This window comes from Plectropomus leopardus, chromosome 5 (assembly GCF_008729295.1).
Source record: "Plectropomus leopardus isolate mb chromosome 5, YSFRI_Pleo_2.0, whole genome shotgun sequence".
NCBI classification, from domain to species: domain Eukaryota; kingdom Metazoa; phylum Chordata; class Actinopteri; order Perciformes; family Serranidae; genus Plectropomus; species Plectropomus leopardus.
In genome coordinates, this window is record NC_056467.1 from 3475284 (window position 1) to 3500077 (window position 24794).

At 38.2% G+C, this 24794-nt stretch overlaps 1 protein-coding gene across 1 annotated transcript in view; it reads left to right on the forward strand.

Annotated features, from left to right (window-relative positions):
* lrrc75a (leucine rich repeat containing 75A) overlaps positions 1-24794 on the forward strand; it is a 51214-nt gene that overhangs the window by 16510 nt on the left and 9910 nt on the right. Inside the window, exons 2-3 of the mRNA XM_042487240.1 lie at positions 1006-1134; positions 11052-11164. Of these exons, the coding sequence (XP_042343174.1) occupies positions 1006-1134; positions 11052-11164 (242 nt within the window). The remainder of the gene's footprint in view (positions 1-1005; positions 1135-11051; positions 11165-24794) is intronic.

Sequence of the window (24794 nt, forward strand, 5' to 3'; positions counted from 1 at the left end):
ACAAACTTCCACTTTGACTCAAGAATTAACTACATTTTGGTGGTCATAGGTCAAAGGTCAAGGTCATTGTGACCTTGCATTCATCGCTTTCTCATAAACTTAATATGTGAAAAAAGCCTGGAGGGAGTTTCATCAAATTTGGTACAAACGTCCACTTGGACTCAAAAACGAACTGTCACTGTGACCTCACAAAACATGTTTTGGGACATAATTCAAGAATTCATCACTGAAAACTCAAATAAATGTCTAAAAGGAAAAAATAATGAAGTTTTGACATTGTTTATCCAAGAGATCAAGGGTCATCTTCACTGTGACATCACATTGCTCTGCAGAAACCCTTTCTGGTCGTTATTCAACATCGTTTTTCAAGAGTAGAAGGTGAGACATTGATACTGAATTAGTGACTCTAATATTTGGTGTCCACCTTAAAACTGTGATAATTGTGAAGATTTGTTGTGCTGTGAGGGGGAAGATGTGTGTGAAAACATGGATGTAAACTGTAAATAAATAATTAAAAACAGGATAAATTAAAACAGAATTAAACAAAACAAAACATTAAAAAAAGACAATACGAACAAGGCTTGGAAAAAGTGCTTAAAAAGGATAATAACATCACTTTAAATATCTGATTATGGTAATTATAAATATAATTTTTTCAAAGCTTTTTTCTTTTGTCCCTAGACACTTAGACACTAAATTATTTAAAAACAATTTTCTAAATTTTCCTGAATTGTTTTTAGAGAAATTGCACCACTTTGCACAGAGATCAAAGGTTTAATATGATGTCGCTCATAGCGAAAATAAACTAACTACAACCTGACGTGTGCACGGAGGCGTACAACCGAGTGGCAGTAATCGTAGTTCGTTGTAATATAAGCAAACTGCATTTTCCCTTGTGCCTTAAATATGCTATATGAATAAAAAGACTCGCTGCCTATGTATGTATAAGAACCGTGTGTGTAAGTGTGGAAATGATGGATTTATTGAATGTGTTTGTGTGTGTAGGACCTGGGCATGGAGTCAACCTCCCTGGATGACGTGTTGTACCGCTACGCCAGCTTCAGGAACCTGGTTGACCCCATCACGCACGACCTGATTATCAGCTTGGCACGATATGTCCACTGCCCCAAGACGGTAGGACACACACACACACACACAGATCCAACACTAACATACTTAACGAATAGTGGAGATTACAGTAAAGACACACACACACACACACACAGAGTGATGTGATTCATTTGGTTGCTGCTATCAGATGATCTGACTCATTTTGTCTGACACTATTAGGTTACGGAAGTGCTCTAAGTGGTTGTGCGGCTGTGTGTGTGCCCTTGAGGGAAGCACAGCGCCTTGTGTTTGTTCATTCATGTGGCCCAGTGTGTCATTGAGGGAGAGGACAGAGTGGATGAATAATGCTGGGAGGAAGGAGGAGTGATGGAGATCAAGATAGGAATAAAAGGCCCGGTGTAATTGTAGCATGTAGGGATGCTAATTTAGAAAGCTGTTTGTGAGTCGGGGGAGAAGCAGACTTTGCCGTCTCATCATCTCCCTCTGCAGAGGCAATTTAATCTATATTTTGTCACACTTTAACTGTTGGAAAGTTGAGAAAATTGGGTTTATTTCTTTCAAAAACATTGGAAGAAGCAACACATGAAGAAATGACCCAAACACTTACAAGAAATTACATTAAGATATATATTTTTTTATAATTAAAAATTAAATTAAATTTTAAAAAATACAAGAAAAAGTAAGTGAAGGAAAAAAAAGGCAAACAAGACTTGGAAAAAGTGCTTTAAATTTATAATAACATAATTTTAAAAATTAGTTTTGTTTTGAAAAAAATTGTTTTTTTCTAACTAAATAGTTTTCTTAATCTACTAATTTCATGAAATTTACCAAATTGCTTTTTCCCCATGTAAAGAAATTGAAAAAGAAAGTGGTGTGATTTAAAGAAATCACACCACTTTGCACAGAGATCAAAGGTTCAAATGCTCTGAAAGCAGCAAAAAGAAAGTGATATCGCTCGTAGATTTCAAAGGGTTAACTAATTGTATAAATCGTCAGAATAACTACTATAAAATGTGTAATTATATGAATCATTGTGCTGAAACACAGTGCTGGCTGCATTTTAATATATCTACTATAAAAATCTGCGATCATAACTCCTAAACTGTGGATGACATCGTTCCTCTTGCCGTAAATGGTACAAACACATTTCTGAGACGATAAATGTTTTAATCTATTTTTGAGGAATGCATGTCGATTTTTTCCTCTGACCTCGGTAAGAATCACGAAACACCATCTCACCTCCTTAATTTGGCACATTTCCTGTGATAACAGCATGCTGGAGATATCGGGCTCGTTATCAGAACTCACGGTAAATGTGCGTCTTCACAAATCCTATGAAAAGATATTGAGTTTTTTCAGTGATTAACGCTGTTTGCCTCCGAGTTACCAGCCTACGTGCTCAAACATGCCTCCCCACCTGCAAATGTTCCACCAAAACAACTTCCCTCCCAAAGCTTTTTTGCAGGAGCACTGTCGCTGCATCCTCGGTTTAACGCCGCCCGAGACATCTGTGATCGGACTGTTGCAAATTGACTGTGACAGGATGCACACTGTGACTTTAGACGGATGTCCTCCCACATGTTTCAGTCAGTCTTTCAGTCTGTGGGGCCAGAGCAGTGACGGTAAACGTTCATCTTAGAGCGGGAGGTGAGAGGAGCCAGGGAACTCCTCGTTATGCAAATTATATGCTAATTATGGACTACGCCCCTTAAACCTCCAAAACGCCAAAACAGTGACAGCAAGGTGAAACTAAAAACCATCGTTTTAAATAAAAACTGCCACTGAAAAAAGACAAGACACAGAGAAAAAACTTGGAAATCGAAAAACACTTCATAATTCACAAATTTTATTTATTTATTTATTTATTTTTTAATGACTTTTATTACCAATACAACTTTTTTCAAATGCAAGTGTTTTAAATGCCAATGTTTTCTTTTTCAGTTCAGGTTTTGTTTTCATTGACAAATCATATTTTCAATGTAACATTTACTGTCACTGTCCGAAGAACTGATTAAACCTGCCTCACGCCTGGTTAATATAAACATTGCAGGATTAATAATAATGCGTCTCCACCAATAAACAGAGGCTGAAAACCAGTTGAGACCATAGACAGGATTAATAGATTGATGTACAGTGTGGTGGGACATAAATAGAAATATAATCATTCATTGCATCAGATTTAATCCTCTTTATTCTTCATTTATGGACCATTCAGGGCGATAAAAAATCACAATAAAGTGATTTTATAACAAACACAGCAGCAAAATATTCTATTTTTTAATATCTAAGGGTTTTTTTTAATCCAAGGTATGCAGTGATTGTATTTGTGTTACTGTTACACATACATCATTCATAAAACACACTCCTGTGAGTCCCTGGATAACGCTGCTACTATCAATAATAAAGCACACTCACTCATTTGTAATTAGATTGCAGTCAATCCAGTCAGTAGACAGCCCCGGGTGGTATCGATCGATTCTAGAGTAAATATTAATTCAAACTGCATTATATACATCATTCAATCAAAACAGAACAAAAGTGTCATTTAATTTAAGTTCAATGTTAGAAAGTGGATTTCGTGGTCTTAATATAATGCACTGTGCTGAATTATTGGACATGTTATGTTAATTTCATATCATGTATCACAATATAATAATGTAGCAAGAGAAAACCGTTTGTGTGTGTCATGATGGCACGTCTCTGTACACCAGAGGACGCCGCTGTAAAAGGTGTTGTTTATCTCGATGATGCGTCGAAAGGTTCGTTGGTTTGAAGCACCTGTCGCCTGCAGGTCTCTGTCTTCCCGACTTTCTGTTATCATATCTTACTTTTTTATTCCTCCCTGCAATATTTAACACCGACCCACTGAGAGAACATGGCAACAGTGTCCTTATCTGATAAAATCAATTTCTGAAAGGAAAATTAATGGATTTCCCATCAGGTAAGGGTGAGTGATAAATCGGATATAGTCGATGGATTAATGGATTGATAGATGGATGTACAGTGTGGTGGAGCTTAAATAGAAATATAACATGCGATGTGTAAAATTAATTTATCGCAAACATTGAGTATGAGATTCATTTTGGCGTTTCGTTTTTCCCTCTTCTCTCATGCAGCTCTGCCTCTCACAGACACACACAAAACAGGGCTTTTGCAGAGCCCCAGACTGTGATTATTCAATAACATTTTGCAACCACAGAGCAGCGCTGTGACTTACAAATGCTATTAATATATAAATTGGAAAGCTGCTCGTTTATTTCCAGCTTACAGAGACTTAACCCTTTGAAGCCTGAGCTGATTGGCTGGACTTCTTTCAAAAACACTGGAAGAAGTCACTATTTACAAAAAAAAATTACTTGATTTGTTATTTTTAAAAGGCATATGGATAAATTAGTCAATGACAATAATAATAATATGAATAATAATAATGATAATGTTTTCATTAGGCGTATATTATATTCTCAATTTCAATTCATGTTAATGGTTAATGGTTAATGGAAACCCGCCTACTGACTTTCTTTCTGCATAGTTGCCTTTGTGACCACACCAGTCAGTTTTATCTAACAACACTAATCAGTTGGGGGTGGAGACCGTCGTGGTTTTGCCATCATTTGATGAGTTAGTAATATCCCCTGATGTGATGCTGAAGGGGAAATTAATATCATTACGACTTGTGTAAAACATGCTGCGTCAGGCCCGGAGGAAAGGGCGTCACCTACCACAGAGCTAACACGGTTAGTTTTAGGAAAAGAATCTCAATTTCAGTTCAGCACATCCTGTTAACCCACTAATTGTCACTCTGCTGGTAGAAAAATGCACACACACACACACACACACACACACTTGCACACACAGTTGCTCATGCATGCACTCCCTTTACAAAAAATAATGAAATCACTCTTGCAAACACACGTGTACCACATATGCAGACATGCTTCTACACCTCCTTTTCACTTTCTCTTTCACACTCACTCACTTTTCTCTTCGCTGTCACACACACACACACACACACACACACACACACACACACACACACACACACACACACACACACACAGCCTCCGCAGGGTTTGTGAAAGGTCTAATCAGTGCACTGTGACTCCAGCTGAGCGGGGTGGCTTGTGAATCTAAAGCAGCTGAAAACTTTGCTGCTTTGTCCCTGCAGCTGCTGTGATTCTCTCTGTTATCTTCGTCTTTTACCTCTTTTATTCTTTCCATCTCACACCTCCTCTGTCTCTTCTCTGCACCTTTTCAGTCATCTCTGTTTCTCACTTATGTTCTGTGACATTCCCTCCATCCGTCCGTGTGAATTCGACTGCTCGCTGCTCAGCTTTCCCTGGCTGACACTGACAGTTCAGTACATGTCAGATATGAGTCAGTCAGCTCTGTCCAGCTCTTCTATACTGGATCTGATTCGCCGCTGTGAAGGTCACGTGGCTAAAGGGTTAAACTTTCTAGTGTTGATGTTGAGGCTGCACGTGGAGACTTTATGCTGCAATCCTATGCAAGTCGATAACTCAGAGTGTGTTTTTGACAGCAAAATGATTTTTATGTTACAAGTGTTAATGCTTCACGAGCATCTACAGATGACCTGCATCAATTATGATGATGACGCGCTGCAAGTGAAGAGAAATTGCGTAGAAAATAAGTCAGCTGTCTTGCACGTTAAAATTTTTGTCCTTTACATTATTTCAATTTCTTAACCAAACATACTTATGATACTGTTTTTTTAGTGCCAATACTGATTATTAGCGGTTAACAAGACCAATAACGGATATTTGGAACTGATAAGCGTTTACGACAAAATGAAAATCTTTCTGTCAACTCCAAAACAAAACTTTGTTTAAATGGCTTTAGCAAATGTTTAATCAAAACCGAAACTTTCAACATCATATACAGCAAGTTCCCAACAACTTTTTTACAAATAAAGTCAAGTGAACATTTTAATTAAAAAATGAATAAATAAAAATAGCTCCCTAAAGTTTTATAAAGTAAAGAGTTCCTTCCATGCTGACTTTTTCTTTGCACTTTTTAATCAATTTTATTGCAATCATTCAAATAAAATGCCGATACAGATAACCGTCAAAATGCCAAATATCAGCCCCAATAATGGAAACTGTGCCGATTGTTCAGATCTTCTGTGCTGACGGGGAAGATGTGTGTGAAACGTTAATATTTTGTCACACATAGATGTAAACTGTGAGTGCATCTTGACTGATGCTGTGGCGGTAATTCTAGTTTTCTAAATTTTACTTTTGTACGTGTTAAAACAAACTTTTTATTGTAAGTTACTTTGGTTAGTGTTCAAGCTTTCACTGTAACAATTACTGACATTGTTTTTAAGAAACTCCACCTTATGTAACTTTCAGTTGTTGACATACGTCCTGATCAGCCCCCGAAACACAGCAGACATCCGCGTCTGTGTTACGTTCGCTCCTGCAGAGCTCATGAAGCGCCTTGACTGTGACTCAGCTGTCTGCCAGGTGTCCCCCTGCACCTCCTGACCGCCGAATCGAGAGCAATACGATTTAATTATCCAAACAATTCATCTGCAGAATGGACGAACAGTTTTGTAGTGATTTACCAGAGCGTAAAGGGGCATGCAGCAAAAAAAAAAAAAGCTCTAAAGTAATGGCTCCATTTGTACTGTGCAGAATAACTGTATCAGCGGGCTGGCCTGAGGGAAAGAAACAGAGATGACGCTGACAGATAGGTGCGACAGAGGGATGGAGACAGAGGTCGCGAGTTGTCTGGAGACTGGAGAGATTCATAGATGTGTTCAGTATCAATAATGTACGAGGAGAGAAGAGGGAGGGAGACGGAGACAGAGAAAAAGGCAAACAAAGGAGAAGAAATAGCGAAATATTAAAAAAAAGGACGGGGATGAGAGAAAGTGGGATGCAGGGAAGCAACGAGGCTCCGACCGGATGCTGCAGCTGCTCTCCTCATCGACCCGAGCGCGCTCTCGTTTTCACTCCAACACGACGCAATTTACGAATCCTCAGTGGCACGATGACGCCATCTTTGCTGAAGAGCGTCACTGCAAAACATCAAAATCAACTCAGATAAAGAAAAAAACACAAGTTAGGTCCAAAGTGTTTCTCTAAAATTAAAAACAACAGCCTAAAATATTAGTTTTTGGTTAAATTAAAACTGTTAAAATATGTCAGCTTCAGTTATATTGTCACATAATTAGAGGAATATAACACAGCTGTCTAATAAACACCTTAAAATGTCAGTTTCTGCAAGCAGAACATTGTATTTTTAGCTTGACATTCATGCATATTTGAGTTTACCCGCTGTCTCCTAAAAGGTTTTCATCAGACTGCGAGTTATATAACTTTTTAGCCTTTTAGGGAAAACTCTGAAACAGCACAGTATTGTGGGATTTTAGGAAATCATGACATCAGAATAGGAAATAAAATTAAAAAAGAAGAAATCATGGAAACGATTTTTTTTTTTCACATTTTAATTAATTAGTTAATTTATTTTTCTGGTCTAGGTCTAAATAAATGCTTACATTTTCCACTTTTAGAAAACCCACTGAATAATTAAATTAAACTTTACTAAGTGTTTAACAATGTGTGAAAAGATTTGTTTGCTCTAACTGCCAACTCTAGAAAGTTAAAGTACCAAATACTCATAAATAGTATCTGTGGAGTAGCCACATTGTTGTAAAACATATTCATAAATACTTATTTAGATAAATAATGTTGATAGACTTATTTAGACTTAATAGGCTGTGTTACGTTAACTATAAGGCTCAAATAAAAGTTTCGTGGCCCCATACAGGTTTTTAAAATTATTTTTAGTCAAAAATGGCTCTTTTGATTGTAAAGGTTGCTGACCCCGAACTAACACAATAATTCGACTTTTTTTTAACATCACGTGAAAGTAGCTGATGGATGAGTGCAGCCATGAGTAAAATATTTATCGTAAAGGCCTTTTTTAAAAGGGGAAGATGTTAGATCCAGCAGCGCAGCAGAGCTGATAAATGAGGAATAAAATGAGTTCCTTCACTATGAATCTAAAAATATGAATTTAAACGATAAATACAATGTGTCCTCAACTTGTTTTGTAACATTTGACCGCACGGACACATTTTACAGGAACGTCTTCACAGTTTCTCTGCTGGTATCATTATCGCTTCATTTCATTTGATGAATGAGAAAAATAATGAAAATAAAAAATAATTTAAAAAAAATTAAAAAATAATAATAAAAAATGACAATGATGAATTAGTGCAGCCATAAATAAAGTATTATAAAGGCCTTTTTTAAAAGGGAAAGATTTTAGATTCAGCAGCGCAGCAGAGCTGAGCGCCGAGGCAAAATAAATGAGAAATAAAATGAGTTCCTTCACTATGAATCTAAAAATGTAAATTTACACAATAAATACAATGTGTCCTCAACTTCTTTTGTAACATTTGACTGCACGGACACATTTTACAGGAACATCTTCACAGTTTCTCTCCGGGAATCATTATCGCTTCATTTCATTTGATGAATGAGAAAAATAATCATTTGGCATCCGAAGAAGTGGAAGAAGTCTGTCTCTGTTTCCCTCTGGGTATCAATTCATCCACTTTCACAAAGGCTGTCTGCTAGAAAATAGTTTTTCTCGATTACTGTCCAACTTCTGCCCTTCAGTGTTTTTCCAAACAAAACACACACACACACACACACACACCTGTAACAATGTGGTACCTCACAGTTTAGGGAACTGAATGTCTTTGTTGATAGCACTTGTTCCCCTCACCATCTGTTTCAGACTGGAGACTGGGGACCTGCAAACCTGACTCACCACCTGAATTAATGCATTTCACACACACACACACACACACACACACACACACTGGTACAGTAAAGGGTTGTGGTGACATTGAGGCGGGTAGAGATGAAGCCGCTGCGTCACTAAATCGTTCTTCGTTCCCCTCATTGATGAAAACTCTGAGGGTTCATTACATTCAGGAGTAAATTGAGATGCAGGACGTTTATGATTCGTCGTTATTTCACGTCACAACCACCAAATGTAGTTTCACATGACTGTAATTTCGATGTCAGTCACAGGAAGTGCCGGGGGTAATAATTTCATCGTGGGGAAGGTCTTGTCCACGCTTTTACGGAACAATTTTCATTTCATGTTTAATCATGTTTAAGTGCACTACACGGAGCGTAAACGCACGATTCAGGCACTTGATGGTGCAAAGTGAAAGTAATGTTGCACACCGAGTTGCAAATAGGGAGTGATTATAGACACAGCATTGAAACACTGAATTCCCCAGCTTCGCACCACGTGTGTGTGTGTGTGTGTGTACATACTTTATAAGTGTGTCCTGTCAAATCAAAAACTTAAGGTTGACAGGTGTTTGCTAATTCTCTGCTCCAGTGGTCCTCAAATCCTTTGATTATCTCGTGTCTTTCTGCTGTCTGCTGCTGCTGTAACACTTCGCTGCACTCTCTTATTCTGTCAGGATGTCGTGTCGTACGTGACATTTCCTCTTCCTTTCCCGTCACCTCGTGAAAATCATCTACCTGTTACATATACGTGCATTTGTACAACACACATATATCACCTTTTTTGGTTGGATTGTCTTTCTTTTCGGCCTCTGTGCTGAGTGATGAAGGATTTTATTTTACCACCTTCATTTGGACATTTGTCTTAAAGAGGAAAGAAGGACATGAATAAATACCTTTCTGTGAGCTGAAGGCGTTTTCTGCAGATAAATGCAATACATGGCACATCACTTCGTAATTAGCTGCATCGGTTTAAAACTTTTTGAATGTGATCTGTATCACGATTATCATTATTATTTTCATGGGTTCATGAAATCTTGCAAAATGACATTTTTTCCAGATAATGTTCAGAATACAGAAATCACAGTTTGGACAAAAATATACATAAATATAACTGTGATTAATTATACGTCCGTTTTCAATGACGTATCAGACTATGAGTATTGAGTATGAAATTTTCTTTGCTGAGTCCAGACAGAAAAATGTAAAAAAAAAAAAAAAAAAAAGTAATTTCTCCCGAGAAACTCAGCGAGTGCATCCGTGCGTTTATGTTTAATTGTTGTTATCGACTTCTTATTTCTGTGTTTACTAATGTTAAAGTCAGCGGTTGTTGCTGCAGGAGCCACCATTACTTTTAATGCATTTAATGCCATCAACTACAACGCAGTCCCTGATTGGCTGCTTACATTGTCAGCTATGGTGCAGATCTCTGATTGGCCCAGATTGGCTTTAAATTTCTTGAAAGTGTTTGGAGCGGCGGAGAGTCTGGACTGATACAGAGAGTTCAACAGAATATTGAGGTCACATCATCAGGATGGTCTTACCAGGCTACCCTTTGCTGCGCTAAATGGTTTAGTCCGCCCCTGCACTGGGGTTCGTCTCTAAGCGTTAGTGCGTGCTTATGCTGCAGGACAACCAGTCCACACTGTCATGTCTTTCCCCAAGAACGGGGAAAAGAAAGAAAGAAGGACGGAGAGGGAAGAGAAAGCAAACTGAATTTGTCCCAGAATCATGAGAAAAATGGATAGAACATAATAGAATATTTTTATTGTCATTGTACCGATGAACACAACAAAATTCATTTGCACTGCCTGAGCGGGCCTTAAATAGAATACAAGGGCGTAAGAAAAAATAAGATAAATAAATAGTCAAAATAAAATAGTTTTAAAACATATACCTCACGTGCATACTTCGTATGCATTATATTGCACAGAGAGGATTGCATAAGTGCTTCTCGGGGAAGTTTCAGTGCAGTAAATTTGGTGACGGATTTGGGGATTTTCATAAGTCTGGATCAAGAGAGGAAGCGTGGGGGGCCCCGCAGAGACTGCTGATGCACAGGGCCAAGAATTCGGTGCTACGCCCCTGGCACTGAATCCCACCAGAAGGTTGCTCTCATCACCTGGCGGTCCTCTGTAACTGAGCTGATCGTCTGTGTGTCTCCGTCTCTGTGTGTCCCGACAGGAGGGCGACTCTCTCGGGGCGATGGAGAAGGTTTGTCGTCAGCTGACCTACCATCTCAGCCCGCACTCTCAGTGGAGGAGACAGGGCCTGCTGAAGAGGAAACCTCAGGCCTGGTGAGTGTCTCTGTGTGCGTGCGTGTTACGGTATGTGTCCTCTGTTTTCGTTAACATCTCAGTGTGTCACCAATGTGTCATCATCTGTTGCCCCTTTGGGTGCTGCGAAAAAATCCACTGATGTCTCTGTCCCTTTCATTTTCTCACCGTCTCATCGACACAGTTGGAGATGTAATCAGCTCCTTCTGTGTCACCTTCAGTGCCTTTTTCTGCCGTTTGTCTGTCACATAGTCCCCATCTTTTTGCATAAATTATTGCCCAAATTATATTTGAATTATGTGGTTTGGCTTTCAGTGAGTCTTCCAGTGCCAATCACAGCTTAATGCTGCTCCATGAGTTGGCATTTGAAGTTTTGTTTCGTTTTTATTCACTTTGCATCGCGGCGGTGAGCTTTCGCTCCACTCCTCCTTTTGGCCCCTGCATTATGCAGAAACGTCTTGTAAAGATCTGCAGCCAAATGAAAATGGAGATTTGGATGGATTTGATATGTACAGAAGTGTTACACAATATGCAAATCAGCCGTGGAAAACTACAAACAGCTAATCCACATGTTCCTCAGCTCTGTTAAGTGCAGCCAGAAAAGAATTAACTTCAAAATCTTGAAGCTGTTCTCAATATGAAATATTTTATTAATGCAAAGCAGCGTTGCACCTGCAGTCCCTCTGAAGCTGTTTTTAAAAGCATCTGCCTTCTCAAAGGTCCAGCGTGTCGTATTTAGGTGGATATATGGGCAGAAATGGAATATCATATAATAAGTTTGTTTTCTTTGGTGAATAATCACCTCAAAATAAGAATCTTTGAGTCTTTGTAACTGAAGAATGAGCTGTTTGTATTTACATAGGGACATCGGACATTGTGTTTTTGCATCTGCAAAATGTGGCTTTCATGTTGTTTTTTGCATTAGTGTTATTATTTGAATGTTGCAAAAGTACAAAGTGCTGCTGCTTATAATCTTTGTGTTTAATGCAAAATTTTGTGAAATGATTTCAGTGTGCGTATCAGAACGTTTCCAGCACATTTTAACAATAACACAATAATATCGATAACTATTGATGATATGAAAATTTCACACCGTTACATATCTATTCTTTACATATATCAACCGTAATCAACCATATATGTTACACACAGTAAATAGTTTTAAATAAAAACATATTTGTATCATAATCGCCGTATTAAGTTGCGTTTTAAAGGGATTAAAAAAGCTTTTTTTGTTCTCTGTGTGATGCTGCCCAACCAAAACCTATAAAATGCATCCTGGTGGGAGCAGATGGTGGAGAAATGCAAAAGTAGCAGGACACATTTGGAGAGAGGATTCCCACTGCTGCGTGAATGCAGGATCAGTAGGAAACCAAAATCTCCACTCCTCAGCTGTGAGCATGAACACCAGGTGTCACCTCCTCTACAAACAAGTTTGCAGACAAATGCGCAGGTGTAGACGGGGGAAATAACAATTCAACACGGGCCATAAGATGGGGTCCCCGCCGAGTGTGTTTGTGTGTGTGTCAGCGCCTTCGCAGTCAACAGAATTTATAGCTTGCTTTTGTTTTTTTTATCGAACAGCGAGCTCCAAAATTTGCCGTTAAAGCAGGGTCTCACCTGTAATGGAATTAAATGATGAAAAATGGAAATAAGTTTGGTAATTATCTTAAGTAATTCTGGACCGGTGGGTGAGATTTAATCAATGCAGCGCTGCAGTCGGCACTTCAGGCTGTCATGAACTCCAGGCAGAGTGATTAGCCAGAGGAGAGACGGGCCCCATTTACTCCGAGTCTCAGGGCAACACACGAGATTGAATCATCTTTTTGCATGAAACGCACGCCATTAATGCCCTCCCTACACACACATAAATATATCTCCATACTAATAACGCCAGCCTCTCCCAGAGCCAACAGAGACGATGAAAAATGTTTATGTATAGACAGACTGGACTGTGTTATATAGTGGACATATGGAAGTTTATCAGAAAATGGCTGAGGGGCTCGCCTTTTTATTATCGCTCGGATAAGAAGGTAGATTTATGAATCATTTTTAAACAAAGTTTTAAAAACAAAATTTCATTTGTCCTCGATCCTGCTACATCTTTGGAGTTGAAGGATGAGTCGATTAAAATCAGCAGCTGCTTTGAAGATTCCCTCTGGTTGTTTGGGCGTTTTGCTGCTGCTGGCATCAGACTCTTGTGTCCTTATGGCTCCCAACAAGGTCTGCCCATCCAGTGCGACAGCCTGATCCGGGATGCCAGGGGTTAACCATGAAGAAAAAGAAAAAAGAAGAATGCATTGAACAAAAAAAAGATGGTAGTGCTGCTAGATTTTAATTTTAATTTTCCAAACACGCAGCATGAGTCTGATAATGATGCAGACAGTGTAATGGTTAATCGGTGGAGCCAGTTTGGGTGGAGGCTGCGAAGCTGTCAGTTGCTCCAAACAGAGAAAATGAGATATTTTAAGCACTTAATCAGTATTTCATGTTGCTGGAGAATATTTCTTGCTAATAGCTACAACAAACACCATAATTATATTTTGGTAAGCGGTCCTCAGGTAGCACTTATGACTCAGGCAGACAGTCCTACTGTGAGAGGAAGCCCCCAAAAATAAGGTACTTTTAAATTAAACAGATCGCCTTGTGCAGCTTTGATTAGTCATAAAGCAGAGATGTAAATGGCAGACAGGTTAACGAGGTTTTTAATTAAACCTGCTGTAACTGAAACAGATATTGGCACACAGGAATACAGCTCACGACTCAGTCTGACCTCCAGCTACACATGTTCCTAAAGCCTTCAGGAGAAGTTAGAAATCCTAATAGTAATAAAAAATGTCTGTCTTTCTGTGTGTGTGTGTGTGTGTGTGTGTATGTGTGTGTGTGTGTGTGTGTGTGTGTGAGAGAGAGAGAGATTTAGCTTTGTGTGCTTCGGCTGCAGAAAAAGGATGGTTCACATCAGTGATGCCAGTTATTGGATTTTATATCCAAAATGACACAACAACCTATTTGGCCGATAACTGATACCGATATCGATATATCCACTTTTTTTCCACCTAATTTTAACGATGATCAAGTCTCTTCTGTAGCTGAATGATATTATAACACAAAATCAAAATCCACAAACGTGGAAACATAAAACACAATGCTTTTCAGTGCATGTAATACTCATTCATTGTGGAAAATAAGAAAAATACTTCAGTTTAGGGTTGTTGTTTTGTACACGTTCACTTTGTCGCTTACATATACGTATCAGTTTGTGATATTGTCAGAAATAAGCATGTTGGCTGATTCTGATATTTCACTTTAAATTCAATATCTGCTGATACCGATGATGTGCCGATATTATCGTGCATCCCTAGTTCACATTTAATTGTATAAAAAGTATTGTATGTCAATAAAAACTGGAAAAAAACATAGTTTAGCATGTAAAAAAACAAATGTTATCATACAGTATGTCCAAAAAAATGGAAAAAAGTATAACATGTCATAGTTTTGAATGTTGAAAAAAACTCACAGAATTATGTGTCAAAAAATAAAAAAGTAAAAGTACAGTATGTCAAAGAACTTGGAAAAATAAAGTCATAGTATAGAGTTTCCAAAAAAGTGAAAAACAGAAAAGTATAAGTAAATAATAAGTGAAGTATAGCGTGTCAATAAAAATTGAAAAAAAAAATCAATTTAGCATATAGGAACAAATGTCATAGTATAGTCTGTCAAAAAATTGAAAAAAAAAAACAAAAGTAATATACCAAAAAAAAGGTCATGGTTTAGCGTGTCAAAACAATGTCATAGCACACTATTTTGAAAAATAAAAATGATAGTGATCTTGTGTGTCAGACCATAATCTCTTTGGCTCAGTTGCATCGCCATCAAGCCAAAACTGTAACATTAGTCAATGTTTTTTATTATACTCTCCCACAATTGGAGTTAATCTCCACTAAATGTCACACACAGTATGACTCATCTGTTTTTGGAAGAAGAAAGATAATGAACAGAAAGGGAGAAATTACTTCATACTGCACTTACTGAATCCTTTGAAAATAATTACTAGATTCTTTATGTGTCTGCGCCTGCAATAGCTGTGGCCAGAGGCATTTTGTTTTCAGTTTGTCACGGTATAACTTTTCCTCGACTGATATATGAGATGTAGTCGATAGAATATCAACACCACAACATGAACAGCCAATGATAATAAAGAAGAAAGCGCTGCAGCGAACCAAATGCAGTGAATGACTTGGACTGTAGAACAGCAGAGTGTTTGACAGCCACAGCGTTTCACATCTTTTTTCCTTTTTGTAACCCCTTTTTGTCGCCGTGTAAACTGGCAATGCGTGGATCCTGTGAGAATGGCGATGTCTGTGGTGTGTCATTACAAAGTTACGCCGCTATTAGCCTGGTATGCATACTACAACATTTTCGGCTGTTTTTGTGGATCTGTGTACACGAGCATCGTTCTCATTTGACCACAGATCTTTTTTTAAATGCAAAGAAAAGACTTTTCACTGTTTAGTCGGGTCGTTCTCGTCTAAACGCGGCCTTAAAGAGTGGCTCTCAAACTTCCAGATTTATTTCTTACATCTGACAGAAACTGGGGGTGTGATCAGACCCAGCTGGGCCTTTGGGCTCTGGATCCGATCTGAACTTGACATCACTAAAAACGAGAAAAAGACACTTGAAATGAGCCATCATTGCTCTTAAGGAAGGAGCATATAGAGTTTAACATGTAAATCAACTGGCGGGCAGTTTGTTATTGTCCATTCAACAAGAGCAGTTGTGGTTGTGAATCAAGAAAACAAAGCAGGATTAACAGAGCTTACTGTTCGCTGTCTGGCCGCCTAACAACAGCTCCTTTCAGCGTGTTCAGCACGTCCACTCAGTGGTTTGAAATGAGGCAGCTGCACAGCTGAACGTGCGGAGCAGCCAGCAGATCTCCGCTCCGCCGTGCAGCCAGGGTCTGAGCCCCCTGCAGAGAAAGCTGTGAGGTAAACAGTGTGACGGCATATATTCACAGAGCGGGGTCACATCTAGCAGCATAAAGACGAGACATTATCTTTGGGAAGGAATTTGCTTTATTTTCCCGTCAGTGTTCGATTGAAGTTGTACTCTGGGCACGAAAAAAACTGGGCAGGTAAAAACTTGAGTCTCATAGGAGCAGGTCTGCTTCTGAGATTCAAAAATATTGGGATTCAAAAATTTGACACGCACATCCCGTCGTGGGTGCTGGATCCAAGATAAAACAAAATGTTAAAAGATAGAGGTCCGCACTCTGGGGAGCTCCCCTTAAAGGATTTGATTCTGCGAAAAAAGTGACGTTTCGAGCCAGTCTTAAGTCTGATGAAGAGCGTTTTGGCTCCAAACGTCACTTATTTCGAATAAAATCCTTTGAAGGGAGCTTCCCTGTGTGCAGACCTCTATCTTTGTTACTTTTTGCAAGTCTGCTTCTACCTCCTAAAGGGAAAAAATACAGTGTACTTTTCCGTCCTATGCAAACCTCGTTATCGTTTGGGCGTGGCGGGGGGTCTCGTTGGCCTGGTGCACCGCCAGCTCTGTAACATTGTAGGGGAAACACAGCGTTACGTGGCTATAATCGATTATGTGCTGTCACTGCATTGATGCAAAATCATCCACGAGATGCATCTTAGAAACGATTAATTTTAACGCCCCTATTGCTCTCACTGTTTGAAGTCGATAAAATAGCTGGAGAGGCTCCATGCAGCATGCACTGACTTTTAGGAGCAGCAAGCCAAAAAGCTTCAGCAAGCAAGATGTTGACTGACAACCAACAAGTAAACAACTGCCTGCCTGTCCGCCTCCTCCGGCTCCTGCATTTGTTTTATTCCAAATGGCTCATTTAATTTTCACAATGTTGGAGGAGAAATAACGAGGTCTTGCTGAGGTTTTGCTTGACCTCAACATTGTTTGCCATGGAAACTGATAACGCTGTTATCCGCCCGCACACACAAACAAATGATCAGGCTTCACCTCGAATAACACGTTTTACTTTCTGTCTGCTTTTGTCGACATCTTGTTCTGTCTGTCCGCCTCTGTTGACGTCCGTCTGCCGCCTGCTGATTGGCTGGCTGTGACCGCTGTGGCGATGGATTTATTGGCCGCCTCCCACCTGCGCTCTCACAGCCGGCAGAGAGAGAAGTTGAATGTCGACTCAGGTTGTCTGTTCCTCGTCTGCTCGTCTCAACAGCAGGCAAAAACAAGCGGGGAGGCTTTTAGTCCTGATCTAAATTTATATTTTAACGTCAGTGAAGGACAAGAAAATCCTGCAGGGTTCCACCAGTTTGATTTCTTTTTAGATATATATATATGTATATATATATATATATATATATATATATATATATATATTTAATTTCAAACATGTAAAAAAAAAAAAAAGAATTATTATTACTCAAAAAACATCAGACAAAAAAAATTAATAATTGCAGACAATAAAAAACATTAAGCAAAAGAAATGGTCAAATACATAATGCTTTACATTATTTACATTTTTATTTTTTCCGTAAGTCATTGAATTATAATTAACAAGCTTCCTTATTCATTTAATTGACTGACTAATTGATTAAATATATACATAGACCCAAATACTCAATATTAAATACCTACCATTTTTCATTATTATTTACAGAAAAAAAAGAAAAAATAAATAAATAACCAAAAAAATAAACAGAAACCCGTGTAAACACTCAGTGATTTTCAAACCCCCTCTTTATCACCGTATCTGGTCAAAATCATGTTTTTAGACATAATTTTAAACTGGTTTATGTCTGGACATTTCTTTAGTTTCACATTAAAACTTCCATTATTTACTTTTTACTTTTTAGCACTTTCTTACAATAATTTTCTCTCTTTTTTTTTTTTTCTTTCTTCTTTCTTTAATTTCTTATTTTCAGGTAATTTTCTCATCACTTTTTACTAATTTCTTGCAAATTTTTGGCCATTTCTAGTTGAGTTGCTCCTCACCCTTTTCTCATGGCTCTGAATGAAGGTTTCAAAGGGTTAAAGCATAATACATTCTCCGAGCAGGCCAGAGCTGCTGTTTGGGTTTTGTTTTCCTCTTGCCCCCGTGCTGTCATCACTGTAAATCCCTCCTTTTGTCGATAATTTCCCAGCTGATTTGTGTCCTGTGGTGTTTAATATGTTGTCTCGCTGCTTTCTGCAGTGCGAGGCCGTTTCCTGTCCGCTTCCTGGTATCCACAGAGCCAGTAAAACCCGTATATAATCGTGCTTAAAGAAGCAGCTGAAGAAAATGAATATTTATCCTCAGTCTGAATGAGGACTCTTCTCTTGTCTTGTTTCCAGTCTGTCTTATTTGGCTTCACTTCAGTTCGTTCCAAATCGTATAATGTCTGTTTTGAATTTGAGCAGCCCACATGCTCGCACTTTTCAAAACTGAGCTGGAGCGTTAACTTCAGTCATCAAATATTTAAGCAGCGAGTACTTAACACACTTTGAGATAATGAAGTTTTGAAATTAATCTGAGCTCTTCAAAAGCACTCATTTTCTTTTTTTCCCATTTTAATCAAAATCTTTTCTCTCTTTCCTTCGACTCGTCCTGTGAATCATCGCCTCTGCCCCCTCCCGCCCAAAATCGTACGCTTCTGCCGTCGTTCTCTGAGCAGCGCAGTCACCCCGAGGCTGCTGCTGGCTTTACAATGACTGTTCACTCAGAGAACGGGAAAACAATGAAACGCCCATTTCTAAAATATATGAGATTATGACAGAACCAGCGGCGATGCTGCGTGAGAATAACAGTGAATGAAAAGGTGATTCAGGCGGATTATGCTTCTGATATAAATTTAAATGATCTGCTCACATGTGGCTTAGAATAAAAAAAAAGATTTTTTATTTTCCAGATGTTGACGTGAAACACGTTTTTAATCCCGCCACCTCCTTCTCGCTTCAAAAACGTCTCTGAAAGCTCAAACGTTCGGTCTAGAGCTCATTTTATATCTTCTATATCTATATCTTTATCCAAAATGTGTCAAATTCAGCTGATTGAGTCATCTCTACCACTTGGTTGAGGTATGTTTTGCTAAAAAAATCCACTAGATGCCGTTGTGTCTTTAACCCTTTGAAACCTGTGTGGGCATCAGTTGCATTTGCTGCATTTAGATGCCTTTCACAAGCTATTAAACCTTTTAAAACCTGAGCAAATTGGTTTGATTTCTTTGAAAATTATGGGGGAAAATTTTCACGACCAACTTGTCAAGAAATGTCCCTGAAATTATGAGAAATTATTTTTTTTAAAAAGGTGACCAAAAATTGATCTAACAGTTAAGTTGGCATTTTATGGTAAAAGTAGTGATGCTGAGACAAAAAAAAATTGCATTTTTATGAAATAAAAAAGGATGAATATTCATGTTTTACATACCATATCGTGAATGTTAGTCTTTTATCAGTATGATTTTTTTCACCATTTCTGAGACACTTTCAACGTCCTGTATTTGTAAATGTGCATGGAAAAAATATAAGTGCTTATAATTCCACCAATTATATGGTCACAAATTGATATTTGTTGGCATACTAACATATTTCAAGCATTATAACTGTAAAAAATATGTAATTTTTTTTTTTCTTTCTGTTTTACCATTATTAAACGGCCATCTCAACCATTTGGTAAAAAAATGATTGGGTATGATAAAAAAAAAAAAAAATTCTTGTTATTAAAGCCCCAAGTACATAAAAAAGATAAAAAAGTCCCATTGCTTTTTTCTCGGTGAGGAAGTTAAAGCGATAAAACACGTGCTTGTGCAGAAAAGCACTTATCTTTCTCTTTGCATAATGCAGCACACAGACGTACAAAGTACTGTGGTCAAGGAACGAAATTCAAATGTAACCTTTATGGTGCGTTTCCATCATGTAAAGTGACACCAGGCCGCAGCATTCATCTGCTTTAAATGCATTGGCATGGCTGAATATGAATTTATAAGGACATTTGAAATCAGATAAAACAGGACTGATGGTTTGCCATCTCCAGCCTCCTCCACAATACAACACCGTCATTTGTTTGTGCCTCAGTGTGACTCATGTTTATTCCCAGTGGACCAGTGACCTCTTGTCGCTGTGTGAATAACGCTATTACCCACTGAGCCGCGCTGCTGCCTGACACAGATAAAGACACTCTGTATATGTACACACTAACTCCTGATTGTTCCCTCCGTGTGTTTTTTTGTAGACGAAGAAACGAATAGAGGCCAACTGTTTCGGTTCAGTTTCTCTTTTGCATTATTCAGTCGATAGATGAAGTTTTAGACAGTGGCAGATATTCTTTTCTTTAAAACAGAAGTTTGGATTAAATGATTTTTATTTTACATGGATTTTTTTTCTGCACGTAAATAAGATGTAGTGATGTAGTGATCAATTTCCGACCACTAGGGGGCAGAAATATAATATATTATAATAATAATAATAATAATAATAATAATAATAATAATAATAATAATATAATATACTATAACTTATTGTATACAGTGTATATTAATCTTTATATACTGTTAAGAGCTGCAACATTTGGTCGATTAATCAGTTTGTTGATCTTTAAAAAAGAAAAATAATCAGCCGATGACTAAATAAAAAAAAATGATTATGAGTTGCAGCTTTGTTATTGTTTTGTTTTTTTTTTTAGCTATAAGCTTTAGAAGAGTTTTACCCTTAGGGATTCTTTTGTGCATTTTACGAGCTTTTCATTCTTCATTTTTTGATAATTTTGGCTTTGTTTGTCTTTCATCTAAATACAGTGACATCATGACAAGAATGTGGCATTTAAAGGGTTAAAATTTTGAAAATTAACAAATATTTTTACATTTATGATCAGGACGAATGTTTGGTTAAAAAAAATAATACAATGAAAGTAGAAAATGATAGTATTGTATAATATTTTTATAGTATTATGAGTGTGAGCATTTGACACTGGACAAAAAAATAATAATCGACTTATCATGTAGCACATTAAAAATATATTTTTTTTTTTAATCTAAAAACATGGTGGTATCATGAAAAAAACGGGTATTTAAAGGGTTAAAATTCTTAAATTTAATGAATATTTGGTATCTATGATTAGGACAGGTGTTGGTTAAAAAAAACTCAATGAAAGTAGAAAATAATATCAATGTGTAATATTTTTTAAAGCTTGATTTTGAGAAGAAAAAAAAAAAACGTCACCTGACTTTTTGTAGTAGGTTCAGTCCGAAAAAATACAGAAACGACAGACACGATGTGGTTTTAGGAGATGATGCAGCTGCTGGGCAGGTGGTATCCAGACAGTGTCATGGAGACCAATGCCGCTTTTTCGTCCTCCCAACACTTGAGCGGCTGATTTCCCAGCCTCCCCCTCTCCGGCTGAAGTTGGCCTAATCAGTGTAATCGGATGCTCGAGTGATTAGTTGGGAAATCGTGTGCGTAACCACCGCTCCCGATGGCACACGATCAGATCAAATGAGTCTTTTTGGGTTTCCACTGCAGATTTAGGCTAAAGTTAAGCTTAATATTTTTGAAATATCGATAAAACACAATTGTGTTCCATCGAGTGATGTTATGTGATTTCTCCTACTGCGATAACGTTCGAAGAAGCATGGCGATGGATGTTCAAAACATCAGCAGGTTTATTTTTATTGCAGCCACCGCACTGGCCGTCATTATTTCCAATCCAGGCGACGTAGGCGAGTCATGTGACCAATAATGGAAAAGTCTCTTATACGTGGGAGCGGAGAGGACAAAGGACTCGTGGATTCAAAACTTCTGGATGATCGGCTCAACTTTCGAAGAGTTATGTGATTCAATAACAGCTCTGTAGCTCCTGCTGCTGCACGAGGAGCCACTTCCTACAAGCGCAAACTCATAAAAGCCGAAAAATGTTTCCAATGCAGTTTTAGTTGCTGTAACAGTGCAAATTTCCCCACTGTGGGACTAATAAAGGATTGTCGTGTCGTGTCGTCTTGTTTTGTCTTGTCGTGCCTTGTCGTATCGTTGTGTCGTGTCGTATTGTATCGTGTCTTGTCTTTCCTTGTCTTGTCTTGTGGTGTCGTGTCTTGTCGTGTCTTGTCATATCGTCTTGTCTTGTCTTGTCGTGTGTCGTGTCATGCCTTGTCATATCGTCATGCCTTGTCGTATCATCTTGTCTTGTCTTCTCTTGTCTTTTCGTGTCCTGTCCTGTCTTATCTTGTCTTGACTTGTTGTGTCGTGTTGTGTCATGCCTTGTCGTATCGTCGTGTCGTATCGTGTCGTGTCGTGTCTTGTCTTGTCTTGTCTTGTCTTGTCTTGTCTTGTCTTGTCTTGTCTTGTCGTTTCGTGTCGTGTCGTGTCGTGTCTTGTCATATCGTCTTGTCTTGTCTTGTCGTGTCTTATTGTGTCCTGTCCTGTTGTGCCTTGTCGTATCGTTGTGTTGTGTCTTGTTTTGTCTTGTCATGTCCTGTACTGTCGTGCTTTGTCGTATCGTGGTGTCGTGTTGTGTCTTGTCTTGTCTTGTCATATCGTCTTGTCTTGTCTTGTCGTGTCTTATTGTGTCCTGTCCTGTTGTGCCTTGTCGTATCGTTGTGTTGTGTCTTGTTTTGTCTTGTCATGTCCTGTACTGTCGTGCTTTGTCGTATCGTCCTGTTGTGTCTTGTCTTGTCTTATTGTGTAAAATATGACTTTTTTAATCTCCTGAAATACCCCCTGATGCGACCGTAAAAACCTTTTCTTTCGATAAAGTCAGAGTTTTTTCGTGACGTGTCGCCGTATTTTATATTCGCAGTTTCAATTTGCACAGTTTGAGCTTTGATGGAAACCCCGCCTACTGTCACGTCAGTTCATTCAGACGGAGAATAGTCCGGCGTCCTGCTTGTCTCTGGGGTTAACTGTCCCAGAGCAGCTCACACCCTCAGTGTTACCTGTGTGGAGCTTGTTGCAGGAGGAGAGGGAGCAGGAGGTGTTTTCTCACCTTTGGTCACAGAGCAGGAGAGCGGAGGAGGCAAACGGAGACCCGCCGTCTTCGGTGTGCACATACGAGCTGACCTGATGATAAATGATCTCTGTGGAGAGGAGAAAAAACTGAAGCCATATTTTATTTTAATTAAATATATCATCTTAGTTTAATCGTTTATCACCAGCTTATTTCTCTTCATACGGAGTAAGCACAGATTCTCCCAACATGCAAAAGTTATTTTTTTCACTGTTAAGAAATACTTCATCAAAGCCGTAGCTACTAAACAATGCATATTTATACATCTCTTGACCAAAGCTCAGTCATAAAAACGCCTTTATAGTCCGTCATCTTCATTTATAAACGCTTCATGTGGGAGGAGGCTGCGGCAGTGATGGTCGCTGTCACCTGGATTCACCTCGTGAGTCAGTTTCGGGAAACTCGTGGGTGTTTTCTGATCTTTCAGAGAAACAGATCAGGCAGAGGCGAGACGGAGATGGATTCAGACACGGTGAGCGACGGAGGTGAAATACAGTTAAGCCGAGAGGAGCTGAGACAAAAGCAGCGTTTCAGAGATATGAAATCCGGGCTGTGACGACGTCCCCGTGTCTTTATGCAGACTTCATTTTTGGGGATAACTGGAGGAGTAGCTTATGACTCATGAGATATCATTTTGTCAGTGAGATGATTAGAGGTGCGGAGCTCATCAGACTATCAGCATGGGAACGTTGGGCAGGATGTCGGACTGATCTTTTTCTGCTTCGACGTCTATTTCTGAGAGTTTCGGGCCCGTCTTTTCCCTCCATTATGATGCTTCACGGTCATGCTCACGAACGCCATCGCAGACCGCGTTCAGTTCACGAATAACCCGTTAACGTCAGAGTCCAAGTTCAAAATTTAAGTACGAGTTGAATTAAGAACAAATTAATTGGGAATTGGGAATTGAATATTATTGAATTTCAATAATATGTGAATTTCAATAATATGTGATTTGTGTAAATATATTTTACGGTGGCATTTTAGGGCCACTTTTTTTTTTTTTTTGAGACTTTGAGAATAAAGTTGGAATATTTCAAGAATAATGTCGCAATATTACAAGAATAAAGTTGTAATTTTACGAATAGAAAACTAATTTTCTGAGAAAAAAAAAGTTGTAATTTTATTAGAATAAGCTTGTCATTTTATGACTGAAATAATAATTTTTTATAGACAAATGTCGTAATTTCATGTATGAAGTTGCTAGTTTTTATTATCATTATTATTATTATTATTATTATTATTATTATTATTATTATTATTATTATTATTATTATTATCATCATCATCATGTATCAGCCCTGAAAAACCAATATCTGTCGACCGCTGCCTTTTAGGGGAGATAATGTTTTGTTTTTGTCGTCCAAATGGTTCAAAAACAGCTTTTCCTTTTACAGCCTTTGATTGGCATTTCAGGAGAATTTCACAGGAACAGTAAGAGTTAAGTCACAGTATGAACATTATGTTTGTTATATTATGTACAGTATGTTGCACATCTGCTCTCAATTCTGCACATTACTATGTTTGCACATCCATCTTCACTTTTTGCACACTTTTTTGCACATTTTTTCTTTTTTATTGCTCTTTTTAATCTTTTTTCTGTTTGTTCTCTGTACATATCTTTATTATTATTTTATTGTATTAATTAAATTTTATTCTGTGTAAAGTGGACAGGATTAATGAAGTATTGTATGACGA